Source organism: Diorhabda sublineata, chromosome 8, assembly GCF_026230105.1.
Source record: "Diorhabda sublineata isolate icDioSubl1.1 chromosome 8, icDioSubl1.1, whole genome shotgun sequence".
Classification (NCBI taxonomy): Eukaryota; Metazoa; Arthropoda; class Insecta; order Coleoptera; family Chrysomelidae; genus Diorhabda; species Diorhabda sublineata.
Window position 1 is genome coordinate 21971953 of NC_079481.1, and position 23715 is coordinate 21995667.

Genomic DNA, 23715 nt, shown 5'->3' on the forward strand with positions numbered 1-23715 from the left:
ATATCTGTTACAATTTAATATATAGCACTGTACTTACCATAATCATTTCTTGTTTTATTATCCATATCTGGGAATCATTCATTTAATTCACTTAAAACTTCAATCCATGCGCTTCTGGTTTAAATTCAGTCCTTATAATGTTATAATATCTGTTTCCATAAAATGTATCGATTCTGTACCAATGTAATTAGAAATTCGATGTCAATTTTCGCCATGGCACAAAAAAGATTAATAAATTTTGGTGAATAAACTACAGACTGTACCCAATACCCGAGAAAGTATTCAAAATAAAATTGATTAAAGACAGATGCCGAGTAGATGTGTGCTTGTCTAGTCGTGACTAGTTTTGCATAACATAGACAGCCGTCCATCGCAGTGGAAGCTGCCGGCTTCCTACGGTAGACACCCGGCTGTTGGCTGTTATGTAAACGACTTCGACATTTGTCAGCCAAATGTGAATGGTCTAATACTAATACAGTCTTCATCCCAACAGTCGGTTACCCGGCGTCGTTAAATCAACTGCCTGGGTAATGGGAAATTAGCCTAATACGACGCAATAAGATGGTAAACCAAAACAACGTGCTGCTGTATGTTGTCGGGAAAAACTCATTCGGCGCTGTTGTGTGGTGAGTCACTTCCAGCAAAATTTACTCAACCAATAGATATTCAACATGCAAGTTTCTTACCACTGCATCATGGTTGCCACTAATCAAAATTTCAAAAGTAAAAGTAAACAATTTCCTAGCCTCAAACTTTATTTAATATTTTGTGGGCAGTTTAAAATTGAAAATAACAGAGCTAATTAGAGTAAACAAGAAGAAAGTGACCATTGCATCACTGGCAATAATTATATCTGCCTCTGCTTTGCTTTTGGAATCTGATGGACAGATTAGCTAGAGAATTAGACGAAAAAACATAGAAAAATTAGTTGAGTATGTTGTATTACATCAGTCAAGCGGCCTTTAATATAACTTCCAAGGGATTCCACTGTTCGCGTCTAAGGAAAGGAGTTACGAGGTGATAGTTTGCTAATACTTATAAAATATAATAACTCACTTCCAAATCCTCACTCATCTTTATATTCACGCTTCTGTAATTGAAAAATATTTTTTACAGATTTCAAATTTATAAATATTTATCTAATACAACATTTTCATTTTATATATCTATATATCCTAGAGACGAGATCACATTTTTTTGAAACACCCTGTATGCTATAGAATTGATATTTTGGATTAAGCATTTCTTGCAAATTGATTAACTATTTCAATAACAATTTTTTAAATAAGGGACATGTGCGATATTCAGGATGTATTAAGACGGGCAAGGAGCCGCAGAAGAGAATGGAGAGACAATGTTGACAGAATGCAAAATGAACGGTTAGCAAAAATTACAAAGGAAAAGAAACCAGACACAACTGGACCTCCTGGACGACCACCTATAAGGTGGTATGAAAGCTGGTCCTCAGCATCCCAACTACTCCTGGCAAACCCTTGATGAAAATACAGGGCCTAGTCCTAACGTAAGAAGAAGAAGAAGAAGAATAACAATTTTTTGCAGTAAGTTCTTTTAGCTATTGAATACTTTATTTCAATAGCCAAAACTTAATTACATAATTGGTTATTAATCCAAATTCAACATGCAATTTAGATCAGATGTCAAAGAGCATAGCTCTGTCAAAAAAGAATAATGAATTCTTTTGGTATTAGAATCTTTTTCCTGTAATTTTGCAGAAATTGAATTAAATCTTGAAAGTACGGAACTGGTCAGAATGATTTATTTACTATTTAAACATATAATCGGTGAAAAAAAAAATAATTTTGAAAGCAAAATTTTATTATTAAAATAACATATAAAAAATAAACTACATTTAAAATAAATAAACTTCAACGAAATAATAATTCTACTTTCTACTTTAGTTTTAGGTAAATATTGTTCTCAACAATTGGAGAATCGAAGAGACCTTTTATTACTTAACAATATAATCACTTGTAAGATATGGTCATTAGCAAAATCTTTTATTGTTGTAAGTATTATAATAGACATTGTCATTAACATAATGCGGCGCGTAAGGTGGGTTGTCATACCTCTGGTTTGCATTTATGCCGTAAATTTGCGGCGGCTCGTAATAATTCATTTGGAGCTCTGGATCATTTGGATGACATTTAGAAACAATTTGTTTCACAGTAGGTTGCTTGTAATACACATGATTATTAGAATCGGTATAAAAACCATCACCTGTCATTGAAGTGAATCCATTATAAACAACATTTGGTTCGTTATCCCCGATCTTTACGTAAGAAGAAGTTGATTTAAAAGAAGTTGAATAACCTGTTGAATAAGAAAGTGGAAGGGGAGACATTGAGCATGAAGGGGAGTTGAGTGCTGTTTTTATTTTATACCGTGACGTTTGAGGGTGAATTTTTTGTTTATATGGTGCAATTTTTGTGTGTGAATCCATATCAGTACTGAATCTTTTACCATAGGGAGCGTTCCGTCCACATTGACAATTCACGCAATCGCAGTATCCTTTCAATTGACAGCAAGGACAATTTACATTGGATACCTTCGTATTGAAAATTGGTATATCAGAATAAGCATTGGAGTCCGGTGTTTCAGATAAAACATCTTGTGAAATTGGATATGATACTAATAATTTTCTACCGCATTCCTTACAGTCGTAGGGTATTAATGAATCATTCAACCATTTTCTTAGAATATTTCGTTGAATTGAATGTTGATTATCGTAACCAAATTTATTAAGACGAGAATGGTCACCTACATTTTCTTGTTCAATTGTTTTCAAATTGACCACCACAGGTTTTTTGGGATATATGTAATCACCAGAACAAGTTTGGCATTTCTGAATAAAAGGTTTTCCTAATCGATATCTCCAGTCTTGTTTATCGCCCCAATAATTGTACAGAGGTAGCTCCTTTTTCACTGATATATAATCTGTTTCTGGCAAATTGGCATTATCATGCACTGGGCACAAAAAATTTTTATACATCTCAGTTGGTTTACAAATTGGCATTACTTGACAAGAACTGGTTTCTACGCAAGGTACTGCATGACAATCCGGTAAATTAATGCATTTTTTTTCAAAAACACATTTTTCATTTACAATAGATGATATCGATACAGGAAGTTCTACACAGTTTTTACTATATGTTGGGATATAAGTATTTTCGTAAGACAATATATTGAAAGGGGCCTCTGTATGTATTGAATTCACTTGTTTTTTATAAATTGGTATCTCTTGGTGAGGAATCATACGAATAGGAGATTCATTAGGAGTTGACAAATAAATTGGTGTATCTTTGCGAATGTTACGTTCTGTAGAAGGTATGCAAAGATTGAATACGTTGGAAGATAAACTTGGCATTTTTCTACAAGGCATTTCACTACTTGAACCAATCGATGATGATCCTGTTAATGGAGTTTCAGATATAGGAAAGTCTTTGTAAGCTGCAATGGAAATTGGATTTTCATCACATATAACAGTCTCTATATAATTTCCACTAGAACAAGGAGTTATCTGCTCATAATCCTTGTACATATTATTGATAGTTGGTATTTCTTTATATGGTGATACTGATATAGGGGAATCTCTACATAAGTATGATATAATAGGGGATTCCTTAATGGAAGTGATGACGATTGGTTCTTCGCTCACTGGAGATATGGAAATAGGAGATTTTTTCGCAGCAACTCCAGATATGGGAGTTTCCTTTATTGCTTTAGGATACGACACATTACAAGACGACTTTATAGGAATTTCTTTAATGTTCACTTCTCCTGAAGCTGAAATAGGTCTTTCTCGAATCGAATATATGGAAATGGGAGCTTCTTTTTCTCCACTTATACTAACTGGAGAATCTTTCTTGGTAGGTATAGAAATAGGAGCTTCTTTCTGGGACAATTTTCTAGTAGAAGTTTCTTCGCAAGAAGAAGTTCCCTCATATGTTGGAACAGAAATTTGAGCTTCTTTCATTATACAAACAGATATAGGAGTTTCTTTGTAGGAAGTTGATTCAATAGAAGGTTCTCTATTTTCTGAAATAGAGATTGGAGCTTCTTTCTTTGGATCTATTGAAATTTCAATTTCTTTTGTTGCAAGTAATGATATTGGTGTCTCTTTTATGTCATCTACTGATATAGGAGGTTCCTTATTAGATTTTATGATGATGGGAGCTTCTTTATAACCTGAAATTAGAATCGGAGCTTCCTTAGTGGCACATATCGATATAGGAGTTTCTTTCGAGGTAGTTGTTTCTAGAGGAGGTTCTTTAATTGCTGAAATAGATATCGGTGCTTCTTTTATTGGATCTATTGAAATTTCAGTTTCATTAGCTGCAGATAATGATATTGTTGTATCTTTTATATCTTCTATTGATATATGAGGTTCCTTATAAGATTTTATGATGATAGGAGCTTCTTTATAACCTGAAATTAGAATTGGAGCATCCTTAGTGGCACATATCGATATAGGAGTTTCTTTCGAGGTAGTTGTTTCTAGAGGAGGTTCTTTAATTGCTGAAATAGATATCGGTGCTTCTTTTATTGGATCTATTGAAATTTCAGTTTCATTAGTTGCAGACAATGATATTGGTGTATCTTTTATATCTTCTATTGATATAGGAGGTTCCTTATAAGATTTTATGATGATAGGAGCTTCCTTATATCCTGAAATTAGAATTGGAGCTTCCTTAGTGGCACATATCGATATAGGAGTTTCTTTCGAAGTAGTTGCTGCTAGAGGAGGCTCTTTAATTGCTGAAATAGAAATCGGTGCTTCTTTCTTTGGATCTATTAAAATGCCAGTTTCTTTTGTTGCAGATAATAATATTGGTGTCTCTTTCATATCATCTATTGATATAGGAGGTTCCTTATAGGTTTTTATAATGATAGGAGTTTCCTCATACTCTTGAATTGAAATTGGGGCTTCTTTAGTGGCACATATCAATGTAGGAGATTCTTTAGAGGAAATTGCTTCTACAGGAGCATCTTTATTTGCTGTGATGGAAATCGTTGCCTCTCTCATAGAATGTATTGAATCTGGATCTTCTTTTGTTGCATCTAACGATATTGGTGTCTCTTTCATGTCATTTCTTGAAATAGAAATTTCTTGATGGAATGTTCCAGAAACTTCATCGCATGATGGTATCAGATTATCACATGGTAATATCTTTTCAGATGGAGGTAAGTAGATAGTCGATTCTTTTTCAGCACTATTTGCAATAGGTACATGATCTCCAATAGGAGCTTCATTATACACTGAAATTGAAATCGGAGCCTCTTTGGTGACATATATCGATACAGGACTTTCTTTGTAGGCGGATGTTTCGAATGGGGATTCTTTATTTGTTGCAACAGAAATTGTTGCCTCTCCCATGGATTTTATTGAAATTGGTGCTTCTTTTGGTGCATCTAACGATATTGGCGTCTCTTCCATGATATCTTTTAGTATGGGAATTTCTTCCTGGGTTGTTCCAGTAACTTCTTCGCATACAAGTATTGGATTATCACAAGGTAATATATCTTTACATGGTGAGTAGATAGTCGATGCTTTGTCAACACTAGTTGCGATAGGTACTTCATGATATGATATAGGACTTTCTTTGTAGGAAGCTGACTCGAATGGAGATTTTTTATCTGTTCCAAAAGAAATTGTTTCCTCTTTCATAGAATTTATTGAAATTGGAGATTCTTTTTTTGCATCTAATGATATTGGCGTCTCTTCCACGTTATCGATTGATAGGGGAATCACTTCATAGCAACTAATAAAAGCTTCATCGGACAAAGGTATTGGATAATCACATGATCCAAACTCTTCATATGGAGGTATATAGATGGCTGATTCTTTGTCAGCACTATTTAGAATAGGTGCTTCATCTGCTAATATTGGTACAAGACATTCTTTGTCAGAAGACAATCCAATAGGAGTTTCCTTATATACTGGAATTGAAATTGGAGCTTCTTTAGTGGTATCTATCGATATTGGACTTTCTCTATAGGCACTCGGCTCAAACGGAGATTCTTTATCTGTTGAAGTGGAAATCGTTGTCTCTCTCAGAGAATTTATTGAAACTGGAGTTTCTTTTGTTGCATCTAACATAAACGTCTCTTCCATGCTATTCTTTGATATGGGAATTCCTTTCTTATGTGTTATAGGAACTTCATCGCATGAAGGTATTTTATTATCACATGGTAATAATTCTTCACAAGAAGGTAAGGAGATAGCCGATTCTTTGTTGGCACTAGCTAGAATAGGTACTTCCTGATTCGCTAATATTGATACAGGAGTGTCCTTGTAGACTGAAATTATAATTGGAGCTTCTTTCTTGGCATTTATTGATATAGGACTGTCTTTGTAGAAAGTTGACTCGATTGGAGACTCTTTTGTTGCTGAAACGGAAATAGATGCTTCTTTTACCGAATCTATTGAAATTGGACTTTCATTTTTTTGATGTAATGATATTGGTGAATCTTTATCTTCAAAGAGAGGTATGTGAATAGATGCTTCTTTTTTAACACTATTTGTAAAAGGCATTTCTTTATTTACTAATAGTGATATGGGAGCTTCTTTTTGGGATGGTAAGTCTATGGAAGTTTCTTTATGCTCTGGAATGGAAATTGAAGTTTCTTTTGTATTATTTATCGATATAGGACTTTCTTTGTGAAAAGTTGATTCGAATAGAGCTTCTTTGTTTGTTGGAATGGAAATCGATGCTTTCTTCATCATAGTTAGAGAAACAGGTGTTTCTTTTGCTACTGCTAACGATATTGACGATTCTTTCATGTTATCTCTTGAAAAAGGAGATTCTTTATGAGAACTAATACCGATAGAACTTTCTTCGCAGGGAGGTATTGAATTATCACATTCCTCATGCGATAAACTAGACATTGCAGTTGGTTTCTGACCCATCATACTAATGAGTGCTTCTTCGTATGGAGTTATATCTTTATCACATAAAACCGATTCCCCATTAGGAAGGTTGTATATAGCTGATTCTTTATTTACGTTACTCAAATGATCATACGATGATATTAATTTAGGGGTATTTTTGAACAAATCAAATTCAATAGGTGTTTCCTCAAATTCCTCATATACTGGAATGGTGATTCTAAAATCTTTCACTGCATGTGAGATTATAGGATGTTGTTCTAAAGCAATTTTAGATATGTCCATTTCTCCGTTGGAAATCATATTATTAGAAGCTTCTTGGCATAAAGGTCTAGACGATTCAATAGGAGCTTCGCTAGGTGTTGAGATGGAAATTGGCTTTTCTTTCACCAAATATATACCGTCTTTATTCAATACAGTATTTTCTGATTGAGAGAGCTCTTCAAATGACGGTGTGTAGATAGATGATTCTTTGTTTGCTTCATTTGAAAGAGGTGCTTCTTTATATGCTGATACAGATATAGAAACTTCTTTGTTGGAAGATATATCAATAGGAGCTTCTTTGTACGCAGAAATTGATATTGGAGTTTCTTTTTTTATTGTTGATGATGTTATTGGTACCTCATTATTTGCTGCTAGGGATATCGGTGCTTCCTTGTTGATTATTGTATTGATCGGAGCTTCTTCATATGTAGATGATTCAATGGGAATCTCTTTTATTGCTGAAATAGAAATTGGCATATCATCTATTGATTTTAAAGAAATAGGAGCTTCTTTTTTCCCAGTACGAGTTATTTGTTGTTCTCTCTTCACATCACATTGTTGTCCATCATATGAAGGAATATGTATGAAGGATTCTTTATATGGATCATTCGAAATTAATATTCCTTTATGTGCTAACATCGATTTAGGAGATTCATGGTAGAAAAATGATTCAATAGAAGGCTCTTCATAAGCAGAAATGGATATTGGTTCATCTTTCCTTTCAGTCGGGGATATTGGTACGTTTTTAGAAGCATCTAATGTAACGGGGGTATATGAAACTTCTTCATGGAAAAGTTTTTTACTATGGCATGGTGGTAACTGTTCACAATGTGGATTGTGTAATGGCGATTCTTTGTGCACATCATTTAAGAGAGGTATATCTTTAAATACTGATATTGATTTAGGAGTTACTTTTGATTCCTGCAGAAATATAGGAGATTCCTCCACGGTATCTATAAATATTAAGGATTCTTTGCCAGATGTTACACTAATCGGAACTTTTTCGCACGTTTTTCCATAAGGTTGTTGCTCTTCATATATAGATTTAGAGAATTTCTTGGAAGCACCAATTGATATAGGTATTTCTCCAAACTCTGTAGTTCTGAGAGGATAATCATGTGTACGTGGCTTGGAACTTGGTGTTTCTTCACATGGAGGTTCCATATTATCAGATTCTTTATATGCATCATTTGAAAGAGGTACTTCATTACACGCTGCCTTCTTCATTGAAGATATAGAAATAGGACTTTCTCTCATTACATTTGAATGTATCGATGATTCTTTCATGGTTGTTTTGCCAATGGAATCTTCTTGACAGGAAGGAATAATATTATCGCACTGTAATTGTGTGTATATAGACGATTTTCTAAATTCATTATTTGAAATGGGCTCATCTAATTTTGCTAGTGTTTCTATTGGAGTTTCTCTGTATAAAGTTGATTTCTTGCCATCTGGAATGGTGACTGGTTCTTCTTTCAGTGAATCTATATCCATTGATGTCTCTTTCTTAGTTTCAATCGCAGATTTTTTATCAAATGAAGTTTCAATTGGTGCTTCTTTTATTGATAATATCGAAATGGGAGATTCCTGTACTGAAAATGTAGATATTGGTGACTTCATGGTAGCTATCGTAATTGCACAGTCCTTTGAAGATGCCAAATCGAAAGGAGTCTTTTTATTTAAAAATATAGCTTTATTATAAGGCTGTGGTCGCTCTGGGTTTGAAATTATATCTATAGAGGATTTTTCAGGTACATTATGTAAAAGGGGTATTTTTTCATATGCTTGTTTTAACATTGAACTTTCTTCGTGAGAAAACGATTCGATTGGGGACTCCTTATGTGCAGTAATTGAAATTGGAGCTTCATTGGTTGATGGTATTGAAATGGGAGCTTCTTTTTTTACAGATGAAGAAATGGAGGGAATAGGACTCGGCGGTTTTCTTCCATGAGTTGCAACAGAAATAGGTGTTTGGTTTATTGGAGCAACGGCCTCATTTGTTTCATTGATAACAATGGGAGAGTCTTTTATTCCATCAACAGAAATAGTAGATTCTTTATAGGTAGTTATAGCAATAGGAACTTCATTATTTGTAGTTACAACGTTATCAGACGGTGAATTTCTTGATAATTCCTCCGAAATATCGCAGAAACCTGGCTCTTCATTATATGCAGATATTGAAATAGGTATATCTGTGTATGAACTTGCTTTGAATGGGGTTTTTATGTGCACTTTTATGGAAATTGGTTTACTTTTCTCTGGGTATGGTGACACTGCAGCTTCCCTAGATTTCTTATCAGCTGCAACGGAATTTGGTCTCTCTGGTTCATGAACTGGATGAACTTTCGAATGTTCATTATTCGTAAATAGAGATTTTTCTCCATTTTCACCGTCTAATCTTCTTCGATTTTCTTCATGTTCCTTATTACAATTTGTACTGAAACTATGGAGTAAGCTTTTTGACTTTTGTTGAAAAGATTCAGACTTTTCTTCGGTGCTATTTGCCTCTTCTTGTTTTGATGACAGAAAATCAATGAATTGTCTTTCATCAACATAAGGCGATAGAGTGTAATGACTGTAATATTCTGGTTTACGTTTATGGGGAGCATTTCCTATGTGGGTGTGTCCTCTAGATTGATGCGAATTTGTCTCAGGAACACATTGGACATATTTATGATTTGGTATCATTGGTAATGCTTGATTACATTTAGAAAATGTCTTGTATGTAAGAGGTATATCTTTACTTACATTCTCAACAGCTAAAATATCTTTAGTTGATGTATTTAGTTCAATACCTCTTTTTTGTACATTCTCATGTTGGTCCGTTTGGAACCTAATATTTTGTCTTTCCTCGGTATTTTTTGTGTGAGTTTTTTTTTCTATGACAGCATTTATGTCGTTTGCGTCGTGAAACTGGCTTCGCTCCTCTTGTACAACGTCTTTGTTGGGATCTGTGACGTGAAGAATTTTTGGATGGTTTACGTTGATGATTTTTTCTATGGTGTGTTCTTGATTTGTGTTTTCTAAAAAATTTCCGCGCGAGTATTTATTCTTTGAAGTGGACGGTATAACTAAAATTGAAGAAGATTAGATTAGTTGTAATCACTCCTTTCGAAAAACAAAAATTTTCGTAGACAAAGTTAGCGCATAGTACGGGAGTTGATAAAATAAAAGAGAAAGGGAAAGGAAGAGAAAGAGAAAGAGAAAGGAGAAAGAGAAAGAGAAAGAGAAAGAGAAAGAGAAAGAGAAAGAGAAAGAGAAAGAGAAAGAGAAAGAGAAAGAGAAAGAGAAAGAGAAAGAGAAAGAGAAAGAGAAAGAGAAAGAGAAAGAGAAAGAGAAAGAGAAAGAGAAAGAGAAAGAGAAAGAGAAAGAGAAAGAGAAAGAGAAAGAGAAAGAGAAGAGAAAGAGAAAGAGAAAGAGAAAGAGAAAGAGAAAGAGAAAGAGAAAGAGAAAGAGAAAGAGAAAGAGAAAGAGAAAGAGAAAGAGAAAGAGAAAGAGAAAGAGAAAGAGAAAGAGAAAGAGAAAGAGAAAGAGAAAGAGAAAGAGAAAGAGAAAGAGAAATACTACGAGTAGTTTCCGATATGCCAAATTATCTAATGTTGGCATTTTAAACAATCTGCTAATAAAATAAAAAATAGAGGATCTATAACTCACCATTATGACGATAATGTCCTGGAAAATCAGAAGGATTATAAATATATCCAGGAAAAACGAAAGATGGCGCTACAGGAGCTACAGTCATATAAGGTGAGATTGGAGTGTACTGATTCATCTGAGGTCCAAAAGAATATGGAAGGAAAGGATTTCCGGATGACCGTAACTGATTGTCATGATGATGTATACCAGTTGAGTGTGGGATAGGATAAGGTTGTCCTACTTTAGTCATTAATTTCTGGGGGCAATCTATACAATTTTTCCCTTTGATATCATCTCCTCCGATCCTTAACATAACTTGAGCATTAGCGAAGGATTTCGGATGCTGTTTTGATCCTCCTGTTGACTCATCTTCTGTAGAACTACCAATCACTGGAGGATCAAAATTATTTCTTTCTAGAATTTCGAAATGATCGAAGTTTACTCTGGAGAAATCTTTAGGTGTACAAAATATTTTTGATAGTTGTAAGTTGTCCGATTCATCTGTTTTTGCTGAAGCCTGGAAATTAAAATCGATGTTTGCAAAGAAATGTATGATTTTTTCCAATAATGATAACAAAAACCAGTTAATATGGTTTCAAAAATCGAGAGGCTTCCTTCAATTTCATCAATATATCCATTATATTTCAAGTGTTTTGAGAGATGGACTACAATCAAAATAATATGGAGAGAAGTATTTATACTGTGCAATGTGCGAAAAAAATAGTATGATTAGTGGGAGGTTCAATATGCTTATAAAAATAGTTGCAATTTTTTCTAACATTCATACTTCTGCATTAGCAAATTCTTGAATGTAAACTCTATTGGTACCATCGAATCTAGTTGATAGTTTCCTCAATAAATCTGTAGTTTCATTAATAAAAAGTAATTGGACATATCCTTAAAAAAATAGAGACAATTATAACTTTCATATATCATAATATATAGAGATTCATGTAAAGTTCTTCTAAGAAACAAACGAAATTTTCAATCCGGAGATACAGAGCACAATATCATTTTGTTTTGTCATAAGCTAAAGTTAGTAGAAGCTATAAACTATGAAGATATCAGAGAATTTACAACAAATTACGTAAGGTATAAAATAAGATATAAACCAATTGAGAAATTTTGGATTTAAGCTCTCATTTTCGGACTTTGTGTAACACTAATTTCAAATATAATATTAGTTTCGAATAATTGAGCATTTATAGAAACCTATTTTTCTGTGGCAAACACATCAAAAAGTTATTAAAATGGGTTGTTCAGAATAAAAATTATATCCCTATACCAACGTCCAAATTCATCGGTCAACTATAATTTTTTATATTTATTTCACAGTTTAAATACTAATATTTGTAACAAGACTGATATGGTAAAAGATAGTTGTATCCATAATAATATTAATTTGTTAAACTGTACTATCAAACACTACGTATTAACTGGTTTCAAATATAATGTTCACATTAAAAGAAAAGTTCATTTGATTCAGGAAGTAAGGAATCAGCCAAAGATAAATAAATATGGTTATTGCTTTGTGAAATGTATCTAAATAATGCAATGAATAAAAGTACTGCTTGTCGTTCTCATCAACAGATTTTTCACAGTAGAAAACGTTCATTTTAATAAAAAAAGATACGAAAGCTTCGGAAAAAACTTATCAAGTATTTCAGTTACTTTAAATTCAATAGATACAGATCTCAAAAGGTCACACATAAATCGAAGCTTACTAACTAACATAAATAAAACACATTTGCAGAAAATTTATGAAGTAAACATGATTTTTCAGTACAAAAACAACATTCATCACTCTTTAGAAGAAGGCGACGATGCAAGGTAACCTTACAATGGACATGAAATGTAACAAACACTTGAACATACATTTAAAATTAGAGTTGTTCAGTCGTAAAACTCAATGCTCCGTAACGTTATCAAAAAATTTTAATTCTTAAATGAATTAGTATCAACTGTTACTGACTAAATATGGAAAAAAATTACGATAAAATCTTTCAAGAAATAATTACAAGATAAATATAAATATGAGTTTGATTCAATTATTGTTGTATTCATGTCATTCATGATTCAACGTTTTAGCTATCGATATACTAGGTGAGATGAATACAGTGTTTTAATTTTTGTTTTAGCTGTATCTGTTTTATTTAACTAGTATCTGAAAATCTCAAACACAGACTCATGTATTTTGATAAGCAATGACAAATTTGAAATCATTCCGGCTAGTCAGATGCTACTACTATTTCATTATTTCAACTGACAATTAACTAATTAATCTAATTCAAAAGTATTTCGAGATTATTTAAGACGCAGTTATTTATAGTAAGTCCACTTTCTGGGTAAATATTCTCTTGAACTTCTTCTCTAATGATTATTTCATTTGAAGCTTTGATATCTTCATGTATGTCAGGGCTTGACCCCGCGTAATTTGCAAAACTCGCTGGCGTTTTGGGAAATATTACGCTTGTATCAATATCGCTCTTTTCATAACTAGCAACTTAAATAACTATTGCAGGAACTGTCTTGAGACATGGGCTTGTGTTCGAAATTAAAAAAGTACCAAAGTTGAGTGTTTGGTTGTAAAAATTTTCCCTATTCTTTCACATTCATCTCTACACTACACTAAGAAGCCTAGGAAGTCAGTAAAAAATACACCGAAGATTTTGTTGACTCCTCCTACTTTGATATAAAAGAAAAATATCGAATGTTTTGATAAATATTTTGATATTTATCAAAATATGACGTGTTATTGACAATCTGTCAAATTATATTCATCTTTACTTCACCTACAACATTAATATAAAAATAAAAATTCGCTCAAATCACAATAAATATTTTTCCAAATCTCTTTTTTTGTATTTGATTACTTTTCAAGAATTTCATTTCATTTCATGGTTTGTTTATACAGTTTTATTTTTTTCCCATTGATGATTTCAATATATTTTATAAACAGTGCGATGTCTGCCCTATGTAATCAGCATCACAGTAACACACACAAGATACTTTATTTGAGTTGTTTTAGATCTAAATTTTTCGATAATGTATTATATCCTTTATGCCCTATAATATCATATTTATAAATAACAAACATATATGAAAATTCACAGTAGTACTTCACAGAAATGTTATGAGATATTTCAAATATTTTCTCAGAAATCACAGATTCTGTTTTGTATGTCTTATCATATGGAAACTGCTTGTAGGGTGTGATAAATTGGAAGCAGATAAAACCCTCGTACAGGCTCTGTTCACTTTTTATACAGAATTTCCAAAATTTTTGCCTTATTTAGCATTTTATAACAATATCAGGGATTTCCCACATTTCGATATCCGTTGTGAACATTCCGCAACATAATTAAGATGGGCTTACAAAATAGACCGCCATAAACAAATTAAAAAACTGTTAATGCCGAAACTCCTCGTGTGCAGAGAGGATAGTTATTATTCTTGATGAATTTAACAATTTCTTAGATCTCTTAGATTTCCAAATTCAATTTTTCAGTATTTTTGCAAACAATTGAAAACAAAATTCTTAATAATATGTATACTAGAAAAGGATGAAATTGACGCAGAGATATCGGCTGAACAAATTCCAAGACCATAATTGATTAAAATATACAAATAAAACAACAGAAGCTTCGATAGAATAAATTATATGGTGATTCGCAAACCATAGCATATAGAATATAAGAAACAAATAAAAATTTCAACATTTCCTAATTAAAATTTTGTTGTATCTACTTGTGAGTATTTAAAATAATATTTTGCAGTTTGTAAATAAATATTCAATAGGAAAATATAAGAAATGACTTGATGACCTTAATAATTCTATTGAGTACATCGAATAGCTCTCACTTCAATGTAAATATTGAAACTACTCTCACAGAATCTTCAATACCGCACTATTTTTTTAAAAGATCTTGAAACTCACCCTTAACGTACATGTTACTAGCAAAACACATAGTATAATTCGTACGTCGTACATGTTACGTTACGACGACCACGAAAAACAAATGCTGGCAACTAACTAATTATTTATTGGATCACTTTTTATAAATAATTTACACTCAAAGAAAATGACACGTTTTTCATGTTGTTTTTGCACGCAAAAACAATATATGACATTGAGATAGAATGCGGTTCAATAATCAAAAAGAACCTTTTCAATTTAAAAACAAATATATTTCTAGAATTAAATTGTTTAGGTACGTGAAAAATATTATAAACCACCCAATGAAGTTTTTTCATCATATTTGAAAAATATTTATCCTTTCAAATCTAGAATAGAACCTAAAAAATATATATAAAAAGAAAAAAACTGTTGTGTATACTGACAACTATGGTGGTGCACAAATTGAACTGAATATCTATAACAGAATATTTTTTATGTGTTTGAGGATACAGCTGATAAAAAAATGCAATAAAAAGTTACAATTACGGATAAAATTTTCAAATAGATGATTCAAGATGCTTTTTTACACTAAAGCTCATCAGAATTTTCAATCACTTCAATACATACAAAATTTAACAAACAAGTATAGTAAATCTGTAAAGTAAATTCTGCATAAGTTTTGACTCCAATAATTTCTTCATAATCTCAACATATTGTATGCTATTTCATAAATCTGCTAAAAACTATAATGACTTTGAATAAATCTATGAACGATCATATCAAATAAATAACAAAAAACTATACGGTAAGACCAAACATTTTAAAAACTTTGATTCACCTTCAATGGGTTGCTAATGAAAAAACCCTGCTACAGGTATACAAATCTCACGTTCCTTCCAAATAAGATTATGGAAGCTTTATTTACATGTTACTAATCAAATCCGATTTGAAAACTCATAATTCTGTTCACAATAACTCTGTAAGAATTTGCCTTAGAGCTTTAAAGCATCTATCGTGAATCAAATGAACTTCTCTTATGGTTGAAACAACTAGTTCTCATGTCATACAGTTTCAGAACTACCAGTTTATCCTCTGATAAATCGATCATCTGACACCAGTAATTTTGCCTATAAACTCCAATCACTTCCAGTAATCCTATCATTACTCATATCCAATATTAACCTATCTGAAACAGCCTTCATTCCTATCCCATACTATCCTCTTTAGAAAAGGCAATAACCAAAATTTAATACATCTCTTAACATACTCCTTAACATGAAACACACGGCGATATACTGAAACAAAGATTTCAAAATATTATTATTTCCATTCACTATAATAATATTCTGTATTCTGATGCATCTAAATCTGAGGTTGGCGTAGGTTGTGCCGTAGCCAATTCACATCAAATAATTAAACGATATTGTCTACCATCTTTTGCTAGCTTCTGCACACGAGAATTATATGCAATGCTCCAAGCCTTGAACTCCCTATCCACTGACGACAAACAATTTGCTATGTGCACAGACTCGCTTAATAAACTCCATTAGACAAATAAATCCGGTACACCTTATCATTCAGAATATTCATGACTCCAATGACCGTCTTGTAACCATTTAATCTAAGTACCGTCTCACTCTAGAATACATGGGAATGAACTTGCAGATTAAGCTGCAAAAGAAGCTTCGACGGCTAACTTCCACAGCGAATCGACTCAAATCCACAATGAGTCATAGCTAACAAAAGACGCTCTATACGCTACCGATGGGCAAACCACTGGTCAAGTTACAACTTCGACTTCAGAAACCTACCTCAGTCGTAGAGACTCAGTTGTTGTACGGAGACTACGCATCGGGCGTACTCGAGTGACTCACGGACATTTAATGACCGCTTCTCATCCTCCCAAATGTCAGCACTGCAAAATACCACTGACAGTCAACCACATACTAACAAGTTAATTCTCAATGTATGTAATTCAAACAGTTTGTTAATGTTAATATTAAGGTGTCGTAGCTATAGCTAATAATTGTATCATAACTGTACTGTGTCAATGATCTTGATTAATTAAAATAAAATCTAATGAAATTATAAAATGTGAACTTTGTTGAATTGCAATAAATAATGAAGTGATTGAGTACTTTCTAACGATTTTACCGAAATAATCAATATAAGATTAGTAAAAGATTATAAAGCATTACTAATATTTCAATAAAAGATTATTTCAAGACGAATCAAGAATATCGTAAATAAAATGGATGGTATTTCAACTTTATGATAGTCCAAATAGGTATAAAAACCACATTCTTCGAATAAATACTCTATTCTAATAATGAAAAGTGTATAATAAAAATATAATATTTTGATATTTTATTGCCACAGCCCCACAATAATTATGTATATGTGTATTTCTTAGACCTTTTGATATGTTCATGTTTTCTAAAGGTTCTTGAGTTTAGGTCTCTTCTGTTTCAAAATTAGTTTTTTTGATAATTTTTAAAAGAACGATAAAAATTGACGTTTCGACTTTTCTTTATCAAAATATGATATTGATTTTATTCTTATTTTGATATTCATGATGAAGGAGATCTATTCAAACATATAAACACTCAAAATGTCAGTATCAATATCATATTTTGCTACAGATTTAAAGAAAAGTCGAAACATCAATTTTTATCTTTCTTTCAAAAAATTATCAACAAAAACTAATTTTGAAACAGAAGAGACCTAAACTCAAGAATATTTAGATACATAAATATATAATGTGTATAATTTTCTAGGACTCTTTACTTCTTAGAACTTTTTATATGTATGTAAAGAGGAGTTATAGAAGTAAGGAAGCCCTCATCAACTTGGTAATAAATGTGATTGTTCCAGGGTTGCGGCAATAAAATGTATACTTTTCTTGATATGTATTTTGAGCTATCGAATAATTATTTATTCATCATGATGGACGGGAGAGTATCGTGTGTTTAATTCGCATAACTAGTTTTAGGAGATGCTTTATGACTGGAAATAATTTTGGACAGTAGCTGTATTTATTGATTATATTTCCATGAGAAAAGAATCAAAAATATCGTTCGCTCACTATAAACGGTATTAATACAGGTGACTCAACAACAACAAGTAAAATTTTATTATTGTTAACATTTATACATATTACTTATATGGTATTTTACCATAATTTCAGTCCCAGACGATAAATACTCGAAAGCTCGGAAAATATATTGAAGTTAGTTCACTTTGGTGTTTCCTTGCCAGGTTCCCAATGAAAAACTACTCATAATATAGCTGGCAAAGACTTCTTTACAATATATATATATATATATATATATATATATATATATATATATATATATATATACTAGGTGTTTCTCAATTTATGCTACCAAATTCAAATTCGGGAGGTAATACGTGGGTAGCTACTTAACTTTGTTCCAGTGAGTTTATCTATGGATTCGCATTTTTAAAATCCATGATGGATTTCAATACAAATTCAAAGTAAACATCATGAATGGTTCCATTTTTCAGTTTTTGACGGATTCTGCTCTTAACAAATATTTTTTTTTTCTACAAAGAGCGTCGGTTCAAAGATAACCAGATTTTTTCTGAATTATGTACGAGTTTTGCTACTTAAGTTTTGAGATACGTCAACACTAATATGAATATGTCAAATTTGACATTACCATCATAAAGTTTTACATTTTGAATGGTAAGCGTACTTAGAACGTGTAGTTGTACGAGTGGTATTTGACTTGTTGCCTTGTTTACAGATACTTGAAATATTCATTTTGTTAAAAAATGGAATCAAATCGCGACCATTTTCGTGTGATGATTTTCTATGACTTTCGACGTGGATTAAACCAACAGCAGTGTGCCGATCAACTTGCTCCGACTTTTGGTGATGGAGCACCATGTCGACCCAAAAACGTTCAAATCATATGTTATGGAGGTACCTTAATCGGAATGGAAAAAATGCTTCGACAATAGGTTCAAACGCATACCTTCATTTGTATAACAATCTCAAAACTTAAGTAGCAACCCTCTTACTTGGAATTTTTATCAAATATTTCGTCATTTCTGTTTACTACCCGAGTATATAGTTAATTATACACTTAACTACAGTTAACTAAACACTTATATATAGTGTTTTTCCAACTCTCCTGTTACATGATAAAATTATGAGACTAGCAACTTTTACCTTATCTATTATCAAATCTCATTTTCCACATTCAGTCAGTTTTATGAAATTAATGTATTACTTAAAATGCCTGTTGATCAAAAACATTTCAAAGTTTCTCCTTGAACCAGAAGTTTCAAGAAATAATTTAAATACACATGAAATCACGTTCTCGTTTCTGCTGACAAAAAAATTTGTGAAATATTGAATAATATCGCATGAATCAATTTTTATATGAAACATAATGTTATAGAACTTTTAAATCATACTTTGGAATTTCAAATTGGTTGTTGTATACATGAATTAATTTCAACTTTCTCTTAAATCACGCTCAGGAAATTCTTCAATCCTGGGAAGTTTCTAGGGGTACAATAAGGTCCAGGCACTACCCAGACAATTAGAACCGGCAAGTTGTTCATTTTTTAGTAATAGAAAATAATTTTTGTAAATCGATTATTAATTGGGCTCTTTGCTTATGGAAGGGTCGAAGAAATTGAATTTAATAAAAAAATTCAATTTCCAAATGTGTAACATTAAAAAATTAAGATACAAAAATAAAAACCTTTTATGTGGATATTTGAAGTACATGTCTGATATTAAATAAGATTAGGTATCATGTAACTGTACACCATTTTGCAGCAATATATGTCCCAAGGGCTACAAAAATTGTAATTATCGATAAACAAGATAAAATTTTGATCCCTATAAGGTATAGATAAAATAAATATCAACACTAGCCGATTAATAGACTATTTTTAGCAAACTGAAGTGAAAAAAACTACATCCTCATCTTCCTTAAGATCATCCAAAAAAAGATAAACCGAAAATTAGCTCAGATTATCTGGATGAAAATTTCTTATTGAGAGAGAAGACGAAAAATAATTTTATTGTGATTATTTAGCAGGTCCTGTTGAATTGTCAATCAGTTCAAATTAAACCATTCAAATAAAGACTGCTGTGTTTTGTTTAAGTAGTACTTAAGGGAGAAATAATATTATTCTGGGTCTTTAATATTATTACATCCCCTTCAAATAATATATCCCCAATCGATCTTATTGTGAATAAGGATAATAACAGCTCACAATAATAAGAACAAAGATGGAATTCGCTAACCAGTTTAGATCTTGTTGGATCTCTTCAGAGTAATTTATTACCGAAAAATCTAATACAATGTTATACACTAATGAAAACTTGCAACATGTACCTACTTCTCAGTACTGCCAACAGTTTAAAAAATATTAAAGTTTTCAAACCCCAAAAAATTTAAGTTAAATCTTCCCACCTATAATCACTTTCAATATATTGAAATAAAGTTTTCGAATAATATACGACGATAGTCTGACGGAAAGGTGACTCTTAAAAGATTAGCATCACTCTTGTTATGATTATTTCATGTCAATTTCCGTCATGATTTTGATGTAATATGACAAAATTTCACATTAATTTTAACACGCATTTAAAGAAATCTTGTTGCTAATACATTATAAGATCTAATATCATTTGTCGGCGTTCTGGATAAAATAGTTGAAAGACATTTGATCAGGCTCTGAGACTTCTGTACCAAGCACAATTTTATTATTGGATCCTAATTCGTGTTCAAGCCAAAATGACACCACCAATCTTCATATTATCCTAATCGAATCAATAAATCCATGTCACTGCTCCACCGCCAAGCATGAAAAACTTTTGACCAGCTTTGGCAAGCCAAACTCATTAGTAATCTCTGTCAATATCTCACCCCAATAACTGACGTTCAACAAAACTCCATTCTTGCCTCCCTACTACGCATTATTTATACGTATAATACTGCTTTCAATTTAATTCAATACGGACACAACCAATATTCTCTCATTGGATATTCGATACCAAAATATCCTAAAGCAATTTTTAAATTAATAACGGAGTTGATGAAAAATAACACCAAAAACTCAAGCTAGTATCGTGAGCACCCAGATTTTTGCTTGACAATTTTCTCCTTAACACTTTATACGGATGAACGGATGAAAATTTGAAGATGAGCTAAAAGCACTTCAAATTGTAAACTATTTTAAAACCAGCACTCTTAACGTACTGCAATCTTTCAGAGCAAGCGATGGTTTTACCAAGTTGTTAAATTACTAATAAGTGTGAGTTTGCAGCAACTGAGCTGCCAAAGAAGAAAAGAAAAACATTCCCCTCCTAAATTAAAATGAGAAATGAAACTCAATTCGAATCTCTAAAGTGAAAAAATACTACTGACCTAGGGGATAGAGGTCATGCTATTAGAAAACAACTAAAATAAAGCAAAAATATTTATGAGAAATGTGGTTTCTTTAATAGTTATTTTTGTTAGCTCTTTTTGCCAATAGAAAGAGAGTTAATGTGAATATTTCCAAAGTCGTCGATGACCTCAATTCAACTGAATTTGTTTTAATAATGACACTGAGTAGAAGCAAAATTTTTTTGTACAACGTTTACTTAATCTTCTCTTTCTCCCTTTCTTTTTGTATATCCAATCCGAAAAAACCTTCAACATTCATATTCATTTAGACCGCTCAAAAACAAACAATTATGAGCATTTATTTCTAAACAATAGATTAGACGTAGCTTATTCAAGGTAATGCAAACTTAACCCGGCACGTATGTTATGGGGTGAGAATTACCTGAACCAAATTTTATCCATTGCCTACTTAATGATGTCTTCAATTATGTTTCTCCTATTTTCAGTAGTTACAGCTGCCAGCATCTAGACTGCGACGACAGTTCTGTTTCGATGTAAGAGATTGTGTATCTTAGTAACGTGCTATAAAAGAGCTCATATATCTTGGAATATAATATTAAAGTTATTTGGGTTATTTTAACCCCATCATACTGAGTATAATTTTGTTTTTAACAACAACTAAGTTATTTGTCTTTTTGTTATTCTTTTTCCATTATCTTCATTTCTCAATGATTTTTCTATGTTTATAATTGCTTAGATAAAAATTTACAGCTAATAAAATGAGCCGAAAAAGCTAAAAGCTTTGTGAGTTTCAAAGTAATAAGGAACCTGTGATTCTGAAGAGAAAGACTTTGTACATCACAGTACACATGAATCTGAGTTTGAGCAAGATGATGGAGTAGAAGCAATCCCGAAGACGCAGGAGTTAAAATGCTGAAGATGGAGCTACAGTCGAAGAACGTAATTCATTAGGTAAGATAGAAAATAGGAAGGCAGCTTCTATGACACTGGAAGTGAGGAAACTTGATAATATCATTTAGAAACCAATAAAAAACTAAATAGTAGAAATATTTTTCTACTCCTTCTGTAACAACAAAAGCTGAAAATTTAATTAGAACACATATACCTGCTGTTGAAGCCATTGCAAGAATCTCTAAAACTCCTGAAATGCATAGTCTACTGATTCAGTCGATATAAGAACATAAGATTTGCTGAATTTTTCTTGGGTGTATAAAAAAGATGGAAAACAAACGGTCTAGGTATTGAAATATTTATAAGGGTAATGAGTCTACCCATTAAGTTTTTGATGCATCTATTTTTAGTGAAATGTCATTTTTATTCTCTTGAAAAGGTTTTTCGTTGTTTTGTTATTTCTGTTTATAGAAAAATGAATACTAATTTTTTTTTGTGTAAAATTATCTTATTGAGAAATAAAATACAATGACTTAAGAAAAAAGAGTCGATAAATCGCAAGCTAAGATTTTTTACTTGAGGGGTAATTCCAACCCCAGCGTATACATGAAGTTGTAGAAGTTCACTACACACGCGCAGAATTAATGAAAGATTTCATTTCGAAGAGAAAAGAAACTCGATAAATTCACACCGTTAATATATATCAAAATAGAAATACACACATTTCTCTAGCACTCGTGATAAAAATATTTTAAGTTTTTGATTTAGTTTGCTGTTTTCTTGTAATGTCTTCCTATCTCCCGTTTAGTTTCCCTTTACTGCGTTATATATTCATATAGGCAGCTTATATATTCTTCCTTTTTCTTTATAAATTAAAAGAGAAGCAAATCAAATCAAATATCAAGAATATCTAATTGAAAATACAGGCAATATTAAATTCAGCAAAAAACATGCGGTATAACAAAAATTACGAACAGTGGATTTAAAGAACACATTGGGGGAACGAAAGAGTGAAACAAGCAATGCCTACAAGAAAATTCATTTTTTGGAGTAATGCGAAATGCAAGAAAATATAAAGTAACAACCTTACAGAATGTGGAAGACGAAAATAGACAAATTATAACGTGATAAGAAGTATTTATAAAAAGAGACGATATTTGAAACAATTGTCAGAAGGATAAGAAATAACAATAAAAGAAGAGATAAACAGGAAATAATAGTGATTAAATAATGGACAACATAACAAACAATATATAACAGAGGAATAGTTAACAGAGGCAATTTGAGAAATCCTGAATAATAATGGACATTCTAAAATCAGGAAATTAATGATAGACCACATAAAAACTATGATGAATTGAATAATAAGAACAGGAGTGGCACCAGAAGACTGGTAAGTAGGCAAATTAGTTCGAATAGCGGAGACACGAACGAATTCAAAAATTATAGAAGCACTATACCACTGAGCATAGTTGGTAAACTATATGTAAAGGTAATAAAAAATAGCAGACAAAAGTAATTGACAAAATCTTAGAAGACACGCAATACAACTTCAGACTAAATAAAGGGGTATCACGCGATTTTTATAATAATACAAATATTCGGAAAAACTATAGAAAATCAGGAGGGATGCACCTTTGTTTCATAGTACTTGAGAAGGCTTTCGATAGACTAGATAGGAATGACTTATGAAGGATTTTGAAAAATAGAGGAATATACGA

The 23715-nt window shown here is 31.9% G+C and overlaps 1 protein-coding gene across 1 annotated transcript; it reads right to left on the minus strand.

Annotated features, from left to right (window-relative positions):
* Positions 1-742: 742 nt before the first annotated feature.
* LOC130447220 (uncharacterized) lies at positions 743-14842 on the minus strand. Its single transcript, XM_056783908.1, has 3 exons — positions 14745-14842; positions 10826-11324; positions 743-10242 (listed from the first exon to the last, which is right to left on the minus strand). The coding sequence occupies exons 1-3, from the start codon at positions 14796-14798 to the stop codon at positions 2006-2008; spliced, it is 8790 nt and encodes a 2929-aa protein (XP_056639886.1). The 5' UTR covers positions 14799-14842; the 3' UTR covers positions 743-2005.
* Between the last annotated feature and the right edge of the window lie 8873 nt (positions 14843-23715).